Genomic DNA, 13,748 nt, shown 5'->3' with positions numbered 1-13,748 from the left:
AATGACATGAAATAAAGAACACAAATTAAAGGTGCAAGGAAAATAATGTGCATGAAAAGTAATGATTTGTATAGATGGAGAATGTATTTACAACATAAAAGAGCAAGGGGAGTGAAGCTATGGTAGAAGCTACATTACCCTTCCTCTATGAAGGTCTTTTGTGGCATACCTGTGGGACCTCGCCACCTCACCTTATTTAATTGTTATCCACTCTTTTTCCTATTTTTTTATTTTTCGATTTTTCCTCTTTCTAGCCCTGTTTTTGAGCTGCTGTTTAGAGCTTTTTGGGAGCTTAGTTTTCTTAAAACTTGGTGTTTCAAAAAAGGTCTAGATATCTAGTTTTCATAAGCTCTAGCCACATGCAATTTGGAGCTACAATTCTCGAGATATCGCACTATGCTCCTATGAACCTTTCAAGTTAAGAAACACATTTGGGCTTTGGGATAAGCCCCTTATAAGTGAGATACTTCTTTTCTTTTCATCCCAAAATCTTAGGGTATGCCATAATGTTTAGGTCATCCTACCAATTTGAATCTTTATTTGTCCTTTAGAATTAGGTTATTAAAAGATATAAGGCTGAACAAACAAGAGATATAAAAAATGTACCATCTTTTTATAGGATCTAGGGTCTCTTTATGTGTGGGTAAGCTCCTTAAAACTAAAAAAATAGATCAGTAGGTCACTCATAACTAGATGGGTCATGCTCCAACCTAGGCCTAAATGAACCCCATATGGATTGGTGGGCAAACATTTAACGTACTCAAAGCCCATCATAGGCAATGGCATAGATTGTAAGTCGATGGGGTGAACTTTGGAATGTCTTGGCCCGAATGGAGCCTTCACTTTCCCTATCACCTCCAACCATGGCAAAAAGGATAAAGAACCAAGTTAAAGTGTGTACAAAACCATATTAGAAAGGCCTATGTTAGATTTAGGAGATGGACACATTGAAGTCAAACTTCACTATCCCCAGTGAAGTCACCACTGCCAGCGCAAGCACCCTCAATGGGTTTCGCATCCATTAGGAAATACCCTTCAGTCGAAGGGACTAGGTGGATGGTGAAAATGGAGTCACCACCTAGATTAGATTTAGGAACCATATGCATAGCGCCCTTATTTGAAGGACTGATCTTACTAGAGCATGCGTTCAGAGTTTAGGTATGGAGATGACAACAGAGCATGTGTTCGGAGTTTAGGTGTAAGGACGGGAAGGTGTCAAGCACCCAACCCTGCCCGACCCATGGGTCAACCTCTACTCAATGTGTTCCAAATCCTAATTTCATCAAAAGGTCCTCTAATAAATTATTTTATGCGTGTACACACACACAATCTACCCTAAAATGCATCTAACATTCAACATAGTATATCACATCATGCTATAACAAGGTAGTAGCATAAGATCATATTACGCAAGCACAAGCATACTAACATACACCTAAACATGGCATCCACACACTTCCTAGCATTCATCTAATCATACATACAATATTCATTATCCATCTCAACACATTCATGGCATATTTCCATCATACATATAACATCATACTTTATATGAAACAAGGCAATAAACACATCAAAGGGCAATGAGTATCAACAAGGCAGCAAGTCACAATCATGGTATTAAACAAGTATGCTTAACCATCATTCAAGCATTTGCATCACGGAATTCAAGGTTCTAAATATATAACTGGTAAGTGGACTTACATGCTTGTTTCCCTTAGTTACCAAGCTCCTTACTCCAAAGTTGGAAAAAGTAATTTCTATCATATAATACCATATTATTAGTATCAAATGACAAAATAGCTACCCATTAACATATATCTTTCATTTGTTTGTAGGTAGTCATTTTTTGTAGACATATCTCATACTTATTGATTTTTAATTCTACTGACATGTTATCATTTAATAATTGATACCAAACACCTTCTCTAAAGTTGGGCCCAAAAAGGGAAAATTGTATTCTAACATTTCTCCATGCGGCTGTGTATCATATTTCAAAAATATTAACCATTTCCTACTTTAATGGCCGAGAGCAAAAAGGGTTTTTTTTTTTTCCCATTTATTTTTGCTTCTAGTTTTTTGAATTATTTGTTTTTTACAAAAATGGAGATGAACCCAATGGGCAATGCTCTTATAATTACTCAAAAGATAAAGCATATGAAGCAGAATTGAAAGAGGTGATATATGTTGGGTGCATGTGACACCCTTGGATTCCAGCCCACATGCCTTGTCAAAACTCAATTAATGAGCTTGCTTCCTCAAGCTTTCAAAGTCAGCTTTTGGTTTGATGCAAAGCTGAGCAAGCGTGTCCCACACGCTGAGGAGAAAAGAAGGAAAAGAAAAGAAAGGCCATTCGACCATGGAGTGTGATTAAGAGAGAAGCACACTGTGTAAGGGCTGAAGCAGTGTGTGTGAGTTCCATTGAGTGAGCAAAAACATAAAGAGATATTCAGCCATTTAAAGAGCAGTCCGTGTGAAGAAATAGAGAGAAACACAGTGAGAGTGTGAGAAAGTGAAAAAAAAAAAAGGGGAACATTTTTCTTTGCTCAAGTTACACACAAAGAAGATAAATTAGTAGAGTTCTCATAGAGTTTTTGAGTGTTACAACCATAGAGAGTTGAAGTATTCAGAGGAAGATTTTGCTACTGATTTTATGGTGAGATTGTATTTACTCCTTGAGATTTATTTGTTGTATATCCAATTTATTATGGACTCGAGTTTAGCATAAACTTAATAGTTGTAATCTCTATTTGATAGTGAATATTTTTCGGAGCTGTCTCGTGATTTTTTCAACTACCCTGGAGGGTTTTCCACGTAAAATTTGGTATTCTTGTATGGTTGTGTTTATGTGGTGTTTGTTGAATTTTTTGTTTCCATAATATTGCTATTACTTAGTAGTTATATATTTTAATTCACAGATAGACCTTGAGGGACTAGGATTTTTTCCCCAATAATATATAGTTAAACTTCTATTTCGTTGGCTCACGAAGTTGGAAAGACATTGTCAACAACAAAGAATATGAAGAACTTTAAAATTGAAGAATAGATTTTTCCTTCAGTGGATGCTTAATAAATTAGTCCATGGCAATGAAGCCACTATCTGGTCTTCGTGAATAATACCTAAAAACCGAGGACCCAAATATTTAATCATGGTTAGGCCACCGAAATAAAAGTCACATGTTTTCGAACCACTTGCACAAATAATAGAACTTCGACCGACATATGGACATGGTTGTCGTTATCCACAAGCCGATACCGTGAGATTAAGGAAACTACGCCAAACAGTTTCCGACAATTTCCAATTTTTCAATTGGTTGAAGTTTAGGGTGGTCCAAACACCATCAAATCAAACCCAAAATCTTAATGTTATCCTCATTTTTTGCCTAGCAACATTATATATATAAATAAATAATTTAACAATACTTCTTCATACCAATTAAATTGACAAGCACTGTTTTTTTCTCAAAAAAATTGACAAGTATTTATAGCTTCTTTTTTTAAGTAACAATCTTCCTCAATAACATATATCAAAACTATTTGTTAAATATTCTTTTTTTTTTTTTTTTGGTCAATATATGTACACAATTATTTTTTGTCGAGGGGGGTGTACACAATTATTATGTATGAATCAATCACCCAAATATTGTTCCCTTTTTTTAAAAAAAAAATTTATGAATGAAGAATAGTGTTCCATCTAAAAGAATTGCAAAAGCAAAACAGTATCAAAGACTAAAAAAGTGCTGACTTGCCAAACGAATGTTAAATTTCCACCGATTTTTCCAGTCAAAATTTTGGGCGGTTAATGGGCAAGAGCGAAGAAGCTCGGCGTTTTACATAGTCAAATAGAGCACACAGACATACCAGACCCAAACAATTCTTGTCAATAAAGCCTACATCTCAAACTCAAAAACACAAAAACAGTTTTCACAGTTTGTTACCAATGAGAAAATCACACTCTTTGGTAAGTCTTTCTATGCAGGCACTCATGATTCCTCTCTTTCTTGTTCTCCTTATTCCTCTTCATGTCTCTGCCTCAGATTCTGTCTATGAAACCTTTGTCCAATGCCTATCAAACCAAACCAACCAACCAGACCAAGTTTCAAATATAGTCTACTCTCAAACAAACCCTTCCTTCACAACCGTACTTCGAGCCTACATTAGAAACTCCCGGTTCAACACTTCAACCACTCCAAAACCCACAATCATTGTGACCCCAACACAAGAATCCCATGTCCAAGCCACAGTGATTTGCACCAAAAACATTGGGCTTCAACTCAAAATCCGAAGTGGCGGCCATGACTATGAGGGTATTTCTTACATCTCAGATGTCCCATTTATAATCCTAGACATGTTCAATCTTCGATCCATCACCATCAATCTTCAGGAACAAACCGCTTGGGTTGAATCTGGAGCCACACTTGGAGAACTTTACTATAGAATTTGGGAGAAGAGTAAAGTTCTCGGCTTCCCTGCTGGTCTTTGTCCCACTGTTGGTGTCGGTGGCCACTTAAGTGGTGGAGGGTACGGCAGTATGTTGCGTAAACATGGGTTGTCGGTGGATCATGTTCTTGATGCAAAGCTAGTTGATGTGAATGGAAAGATTCTTGATAAGGAGTCAATGGGGGAAGATTTGTTTTGGGCTATTAGAGGAGGAGGAGGAGCAAGTTTTGGAGTTATACTTTCTTACAAAATTAAGTTGATTCCGGTACCGGAAACTGTTTCGGTTTTTCGTATTGAAAGGAGTTTAGATGAAGAGGAGAATGTTACTGACATTGTCTATAAGTGGCAACAGGTTGCTCCTACTACAGATGACAACCTTTGGATGAGGATGTTGATACAGCCTGTGAGTTCTAAAGTGAATAAGGGGGAGAAGACTATTAGAATCTCAATTTTGACAATGTTTCTTGGAAATGCTGGGGAACTTGTGGCATTGTTGGATAAGGATTTTCCTGAATTGGGTATGAAGAAGGAAGGTGTGATGGAAATGAGTTGGGTTGACTCTGTTGTTTGGTGGGCTAATTACGACAATGGGACATCCCCGGCTGTGTTGCTTGATAGAAATCCTGACTCGGCGAATTTCTTGAAGAGGAAATCGGATTATGTGCAGACCCCAATTTCGAAAGATGGGTTGGAATGGTTATGGAAGAAGATGATCGAGCTTGGGAAAACCGGGTTGGTTTTCAATCCGTATGGCGGAAAAATGAATGAGATCCCTGCTTCTGCTACTGCTTTTCCACACCGTGCAGGAAATTTGTTTAAAATCCAGTACTCTATGAATTGGGATGAAGAGGGAATTGAGTTAGAAAAGAACTACACAGCTCAGATAAGGAGGCTTTATAGTTACATGACTCCATTTGTGTCCAAGAACCCAAGAAGTGCATTTCTCAACTATAGGGACCTTGACATTGGTACGAACAACAATGATAAGAACAGCTATGAAGAAGGAGAAGTTTATGGGGTCAAGTACTTCAATGACAACTTCCATAGGTTGGTGAAGGTGAAGACTGCAGTTGATCCACATAATTTCTTCAGGAATGAACAGAGCATTCCTACTAATCCAAGTAAGGCATAGGGTTAGGAAACTTTATTGTCACACAGATTACTGTATTATTGGCCTTTTCAGCATAATTCAGATGAATTGTGTTACATTGTTCCCTCTAGTAGTTAGGATAGTTTAGTGAAAATTTGAAGTATGTATTTGTAATAAATTGTCAAGCTGAAATTTGCTGTTTTCTTTGTGGTTTTTACCCTCCTTATTATGAGGTATGATTTGTATCAATCCCTTTTACTTGAACGTGGTCATTTGGAGCACATACAACACTTGCGTGATAGACGGTGGTCTGTCTTTAAGGATGACTTTTATTAGCATTCAAATCAAGTTGCTGGCTATCTCTTAGTCACTATCAATAGCATGGTTGATTTGGATGAAATAGTTCTGTTTACAACACAAAAGAACTAAAGATTCTTTCTGAATTTTGCTTAATATTGTTACAAATTGAAATGGAAGCTGGTGAGGAATGTCTTTTCCATCATGTCGATTGTCAGAACAGTTTATAGCTTGGCCGTCAGTTTAGAATGCTTGAAGTCGCAATATGCATTTCTTTCACTTTTTGCCACTTGGTACATAGTAAAGAGATTAAAAATAAAGGTAAAAATTAGGAGGCAATCATTGAATTGTAATTGCATGGAAAAATCAATGGTGGATTTATTCTTTGGGACACGGTTAAGTAAGGTATGACGACCAGTGCCCCTTACCTACTTAATTTAATAGATCTTGACTTAGTGACAATCAGGACCCACTTTAGTTTCTCCCTCATCAAGTCCTTGCTTTCTTTTCTCAAAAAAAATAAAAAAAAAAAGTCCTTACTTTCTGTTTTATTTTTCAGTTGAAGTAATATCATGAGTCCAATTCTGGCTCTCTCCCTACCTCTAGAGATTTAAATGGCAGAAACTGGAATTAAGAAGTTACATAACTGATGTTATTAATCTTTTTGACTATTTTGTCTCAGCATGCTCATCTAGCTCAATATCCTTTTTATACATTCATACAATACCATAAAGCAGGGTTCAAATGCCTGTCTTCAATTTTATGAGTATTCATTTCCATACAGAAACTGCATCTAATAAACTCCAACCAGCAATATTCCGGTTTATGCTTCTATGTCCCAGCCAAAATATGTCATATTGTGAATGATATGTCAAAATTTTGGATATTTCCCTGCTATTGTTTGGGTATTGAGTCCATGTTTAACTCCTATCTTTTGTGGGCAGAAGGTTGTTGTCATTTTCATTACAACTCATGGGCAGATGTTTATCAATCTAATGACAATGGAACTCATTGGCAGATGTTTTTTTGATCTTCATTATTGCGTTTAATCGCTTTATGTATTCATTGCATTCTGCATGTTTGATTTTAATCCTGAAGAAGGGGGGGGGGGGGGGGAGGTGTGGGTTGGGGGGGATCTTCTATTCAGGAGAGGGGATTTAACTCAATTTCTAAACAAGATGTTTTTTATATTCTATGGGTGGGGGGTTGCTAACGTAGTTTATATATACATTTTAAGTAGAGGAGAGGAGTTTTGAACATTGGACGTCTCCTTTAGAAACACCAAGAAATGATATTTAACTCATAGGTCATAGGCCAAGTGCTAACATAGCTTACTGCTGTTGATCTTTGGTATTCTATATCAGACTCGGGCTTTTCCAGTTTTCCTTCAACCCTTCACTTACACAAAATCTGTGACTGACCCCTGGAACTCCAGTTCCAGTCGGTATTGAACTTAAATTTTTCGAAGCATATGCCTTCCTTAAGGTACGCAAGAGCTTCACTGAAATGTCCTTGAATTGGATTTCCATGCTATAGAGCCTTTCAAAAAATTAAAATTAAAATCCATTGAAAATACAAGTGGAGATGCAAGCGTGGACTTTTTAACAAGAAGAAATATAGTGCCATGACTCTGCTATCTGGTGATTATCATCCATACATCCTGCAGTTGATCTCTCCTCCATTTCTTAGTAATGATATCCTTAACTAAGAGAAAGGTGTTCATTTTGTCGTTTTTATTTCCAATTGGGCACATTTAACCCATCCAAAGTCATGTGGGGTTTGAGCAGAAATCCACACCATGTAGTAATAGTACCCAATTATCTCCCATTATCACTAACTTCTCCTTTCCACTCTCTAGCCAGAGCTTCTTTACTTGACTTTCTTAGCTTTTCTACCTCCCCTTTTTGGATGGATGGGTAGTGCTTATGCTTTTGAGGAAAAGTGTTGAAGCTATTGGGGTTCTGATCTCTCATTAGCCTGTTAGAGAATGGCTCTCATTTTCCTAGAAATAGATGCCATAGACAAGTCAACTCGTGCCTGGAATCCTATACAAGCTATACTTTCTTTAATAGTGTTTCATTTTTTTTTTTTTTTTTTTTTTGTGTTAAGGTTAATCTTTCAGTTCTCTTGCCGACTGCAGGAGTCCACTCAGGCGTGACCAGATTGTTGACATCTATCCTGTCACTGGAGAAACTAATGGGAGGCCTGATGTACCTGCTCCTTGCGTGGGATCTTCAACTTCAGAGGATGAACTTTTGGTCGTAAATACTACAAGCCCTCCTTAGATGTACTGAATTATATGTAATGTTTACTTCGTATAACAAGCTGTTCTTTTATTTGTTTGTTTTTATTTTTAAAGCCAAAAAAAAAAAAATGTATGTTATTGTTTTGAAAGCGAAAAAGAAATTTATATAACTTTCTTTATATAGAAAAGGAATAGGAATCGAGGGAGTACACACGCAAGTGACACCTAAAATCTTTATTCGAAAATTACAAAAATCCCAAATGTGATGAGGGCCATGAGGCTGTTGAATGCCATCAAAAGTTCTTGTATTGATTTCCATCCATAAACACCATTTGAATTGTAAAAGAAGGAATGACTAGTTATCCCTTCATTTCAAGCAAACTAGATAGAATCCTTTTCATTTTTAAGACTTTAAATCTTATATCTAATAGTGAAGATTGTGTGACGAGCATTCACAACAAAGCATGTAACATAACTTAAATGCTATTTTTATAGTTCCAAACACTAAAACCTTGCTCCATCAATGGTGCTATATATATATTTTTTTTTTTTAAATGGACAAAGTTTAGCTACAACCTTACTCAATAAAATAAAAATTAATGCATATTTTAAAAATCTAATCGTCGAATTGTATGTTCTTTACTCTCTTAATATACATGTCAAATTTAGTATCAATCAAATATTATTTACTATTTGATCTATAAGCTAATATTTTATGCATAATTTTAAACTACAAAAACTTGGAATTTAAACAATTTATTGATGACATAGCTATTGATTTTTTTTTTTTTTAATTTTGCAAGCATGGGGGATATAAGATGCAGATGTAATCCAATAGTGGATTTGTCAAAATTCGCTTCTAATAAAGAGATATTAAGTAAGGTTGTAGCCTAAAGTTACAACCAAATTTGAAGCTAAATTTTGTCCAAAAAAATTTGGCAATTGGCTACAGTGATCTACTACTACTAGCAGCTCACAATAACTAATAGTTATAAATTTTTTATTAAGTTTTTTTTTTGTTGTATATATTTCAACAATTTACTTTGTGATTAAGTAAAAAGGAACAACATACAGATTTAATTATAAGTAATAACACAAAAATGATGTGATAGGCCAAACCAATAAATAGATACGGCTTATATAAAAAGAAATTTGCAATATAATTAAAAACTCACAAATTAAATGCGTGAAGGATGAATAATTTAAATCAAGTCTTGTGTTTGACACAATTTGTCCCTCACACAATCTATGGTACTTTGAGACTCACGAACGTCTAACTCTCAAGATAAAATGACCTATAGCACAAAGAAGAAGCACTCTAGGTTCATGTTCTGCATACTACTCTATGTCTTTTTCTCTCTCTTTGACTTAAATGAATGCACAAAATTGTTCTCTTTGGGAGAGTTTTTTTTAAAAGTTCTTTTCCATGAATGAGGGACTATGAAATTATATGTAACTTAAAACTGAGACATTATTTCAAAGATAACTACTATATACAGACTTACTGACTCAAAAATAAAATAATAAAATATTATGATTGATTGGATAAGTGGGCCTAATACACACATGCCTAAAGCCCAACCCAATATCCAGCCCAAAACTCATATTCTCTATCATTCCCAATGTGGGACTAAAAGATTTTCACCATTTTAATATCATGTTCAAGTGGTCACATTAGGAATCAATTTCTTATTTACTCCATACTAACAATCCCCCACATGAATGGAAATTAATAAAGTACAATGCAAATGATGATGCAGACACAAAGAGAGTAGAAGAAAAGTTACTATATCAAGAGAGGTGGCTTTTGGCTTTAAACCTTCCTTTGTGAAAGACTATCGGATATACTAGCTAATCAGTGAACGCGATGTTTTTGAACTGTCAGCCGTTTATGTATACCACGACAATAGAATTCACACAGCTCCTTTTCGAACATATTTCGTTCTTATAGTTGTGTTCATTTCGACCCTAAACATATCTTGGTAAATTCATGAAGTGCTTTTGAATATTCAGCCTTGAAACTCTCATGAAAGCGACCCACCTCATACTCATATAGTTGACTGTTATTAAGAGTATCCTGCTATACCCCACTTGGAATTTTAAGATATAAGAATCATTGAAAGCAAAACTTACCCTAAACATTGCTTACAGGCATCACTATTTCATTATAGAAATGGGCGGGACATGTAATCTCCATAGTGATAAAAACTAGTCTCCGCAATTTTGTTATCCCTTTGAAAACCTAGATCTTGGGATCTCCAATCAACTAAGTGGGGTTACCGTCGTGGAAACTTTAGGTCATAGGCTTTAACCTCATTCCTCTCGATGAGCAATTTACTTACTCTCTACTCAAATCTTTAGTTAACGGATCTGTTATATAATCTGGAACTACTTCCATTTTAGAGCAACAGCCTCATAGTTTTATGTCTCTGACGAATATGCCAATACCCACCATAACTCCCTGCCCTACCAATATATACAAATAAGAGGCACAAGTATCCAACAATGCATGTCTGTTTAGATTTATTGACTTCCCAAAAAATACATATGCTCTTTGCATAAGGTGTTCTCACTAGACTATTGTCAAATTTCTCATGTGATTGAGACAAGACAAGTCCATTAGATGTATTAGAAATTTTCATTTCTTGTATCACATCTGCAACACTTACATGAGCATATCCCATAACAACATAGCCTCTTGTAATATATTTCACATCACACACTAGTCGCATTAAATCTAAACTCATTTGACACCATCTCATTGTCAAAATTTCTCATGTCATTGGATTGAAACTTGCTTCAATCTATACAAAGATTTAACAAGTTTAAGCACTTTGTTTCCTTGTACAAGAACCATAAACCCCTTTGGTTTATTGTGTATCAAAAAAACTCACATCTTCCTTTATCTGTAGCCTTCTAAAACAAGTCTTGCATTGTAATAGTCAATAATTCCATCAACTCTCAAATTCTTAAGTGGTAGATCTACCAACTACTATGCATAGATTTTTAAGTTGGATTTATTGCACTATTGACAATTTCTTTTCCAAGAAGGAACCTTAGGATATCGCTTCTTTGAAACTTTAAGTTCATCTTCTAACATATGAGTTAGAAAATTTGGACAAAACGAATACGGCGTTTGTCTTATTACTACACTTAGGCTCAACCTCTCTTCCATCAACTTTTGATCATTAGAGATACTAAACGTAGACTCAAACTTTCTTTAATGAAAATTTAGCACTTGAAATATATTTCAATTAATAGCAGGTATAATTCCGGGATAAAAGAGTTTTGTTTCCAAACTGATTTGTCCATCAGTAATGGAGATCACATTGGTAGGAATATAGGCCGATACATCTCCAGACACAATCAATGGTTCTTTATTATTTAAGAATAGGAACCATAACCTTCATCAAACATCCCCATATTTAAAGAATTTATAGAAATATGATCACTCTTTCCATAATTCACAAGGTGTCTTAGTAGTTTTCTTTTAAGGCATTTCAATGAAAAAGAAAAAAAAAATAGTGGAAACAATAGCTTCCCCCCACGAGTTCTATGGTAATCAAGAACTTATTGCATTCATTAAGTTATTTCTCAACTTCATTCTTATAATGAATGAATATCTCTAATGCCTCACCCTTGTTTAATAAGCACTCATAACAGACTCTTGTGCATTCCAAATTTTTGACAATTCAAGTATGTCAACTAAGACATGTAACATATATATCATCCAAAGATATATTACAAAACATATATTGGGTTTAAACACATTAATATCCAATCAAGTTCACACATGCCCAAAATATATATACATGTATGTAATCAAATAAGTCTATACGTGCTTAAATACAACTGTCATGTATCCTCCATATCAATGCATAAAATTATCCCTTAAACCCTATAAATAGATGACACCTCAGGCCTAGGGGTGAATGGTATAGTCTCTAACTAAGAGTAAAACCCCATAATTATAGCTCCATTAGTGTGCAATTTTTCTCTCTTTTTCAAGTTTGACACTATCAAATATTGGGCTCATATCCACACATTTGAATTTATTAATAAGTGCTCTCATAAAGCTATTATAATTATCAATTAGTGGATCACTTGATAAAAAAACCAATAAACAAGATGGTAGCCACACCCTAAGAGCATTTAAAAGGATTCAAAAAAAAAATTGTGTCCAATAAAATTCACAATTTCCTTTACACATAAAAGGCCAAGGACACATGATTGACATTCATAGCATATTCAGTTACTATGAACTATATACTAGTCAAGCATCATGTATATCACTAGGGATATTCACACAATGAATTATAAGATTTATACAAATCCAAATAATTCTCAAATCAATTATTAAACATGAAATTCCAAGCTTAAAGTCATGTTTGATGATGTGTTACTAGCACTATATATCTTCAAATAATATACATATATCAATTGGCCAAAGATCAAACAGATTGAAACTACAAGGTCCATGGAAAAATTGAAGTTATCCATGCCAAAGTTCAACTTGAACTTAATTCATTGGCCAAGTTTAAGAAAGAAAAATAATTATTAACTTTCAAATATGTTACTGTGTAAAAAAGAAAGTCACTCAACTCAACTATTTTTCAAAATCAAATTGCAGAAACAGTCAGGCACAATACATACTAACCAGCAAATAAATCTACACAATGTCCAGTCCAACAAAGATTCAAATAAGACAAAAAAGCCCTAATACAATAAAATAATCAAGAAGAAAGAAAGATCAACTAACAAAACAATATATAAAACAATCTGTAGTCACGCACGAGAATCAACGTTATCAAAAAATCAAAGTTCACAATTTAACTTTATAATAATAAACAAGTAGATAGATATACATGATAAACGATAAACACAAACCCAATTTTGCCTAGTTTTGTGCAAGGTATAAACAATTGCCAATTTAGTGTTTTTCAACCAACAAAAAATCATTTCACTGTAAATCATAAAAATAAATTAAAATATATAAAATATGCATTAAGATTGTTGAATATATTTCAACAATTTACTTTGTGATTAAGCAAAAAGGAACAACATACAGATCTAATTATAAGTAATAACACAAAAATGATGTGATAGGCCAAACCAATAAATAGATACTGCTTATATAAAAAGAAATCTGCAATATAATTAAAAACTCACAGACCAAATGCGTGAATGATGAATGATTCATATCAAGTCTTGTGTTTGACACAATCTCCTTAAAGCAGATTTCGTCCCTTACACAATCTGTGGTGCTTTAAGACCCACGGACGTTTGCCTCCTAGGATTAAATGATCTACAACACGAAGAAAAAGCACTCTAGGTTCATGCTCTGCAAACTACTCTGTCTCTTTCTCTCTCTTTGACTCAAATGAATGCACAAAATTATTCTCTCTGGGAGAGTTTTTCTTAAAAGTTCTTTTTCATGAATGAGGGACTATGAAATCATACGTAACTTAAAACTGAAACACTGTTTTAGAGATAACTATTGTATACAGACTTACTAACTCAAAAATAAAATAATAAAATATTATTATTAATAGGATAAGTGGGACTAGTACACACATGCCTAAAGCCCAACCCAGTATCCAGCCCAAAACTCATATTCTCTATCATTTCCAATGTGAGACTCAAGGATTTTCACCACTTTAATATCATGTTCAAGTG

The 13,748-nt window shown here is 34.6% G+C and overlaps 1 protein-coding gene across 1 annotated transcript; it reads left to right on the top strand.

Annotated features, from left to right (window-relative positions):
- The first annotated feature begins 3,847 nt into the window (after positions 1-3,847).
- LOC142635988 (berberine bridge enzyme-like 21) lies at positions 3,848-8,107 on the top strand. The gene is made up of 2 exons (XM_075810038.1): positions 3,848-5,561; positions 7,950-8,107. Exons 1-2 carry the CDS (start codon positions 3,941-3,943, stop codon positions 8,090-8,092), a joined length of 1,764 nt encoding a protein of 587 aa, XP_075666153.1. The 5' UTR covers positions 3,848-3,940; the 3' UTR covers positions 8,093-8,107.
- The last annotated feature ends 5,641 nt before the right edge of the window (positions 8,108-13,748 follow it).

The sequence above is a fragment of the Castanea sativa genome, chromosome 5, assembly GCF_040712315.1.
Source record: "Castanea sativa cultivar Marrone di Chiusa Pesio chromosome 5, ASM4071231v1".
Lineage (NCBI taxonomy): Eukaryota > Viridiplantae > Streptophyta > Magnoliopsida > Fagales > Fagaceae > Castanea > Castanea sativa.
The sequence above is the reverse complement of the archived record's forward strand: the minus strand, read 5'-3'. Positions and strand labels throughout refer to the sequence as shown.

Bases quoted from the DNA above. Each gene is read 5' to 3' on its own strand.
- LOC142635988 (XM_075810038.1), top strand. From the start codon at position 3,941: ATGAGAAAATCACACTCTTTGGTAAGTCTTTCTATGCAGGCACTCATG. The intron at 5,562-7,949 runs GTAAGGCATAGG...TTAATCTTTCAG, and splicing joins GAGCATTCCTACTAATCCAA to TTCTCTTGCCGACTGCAGGA.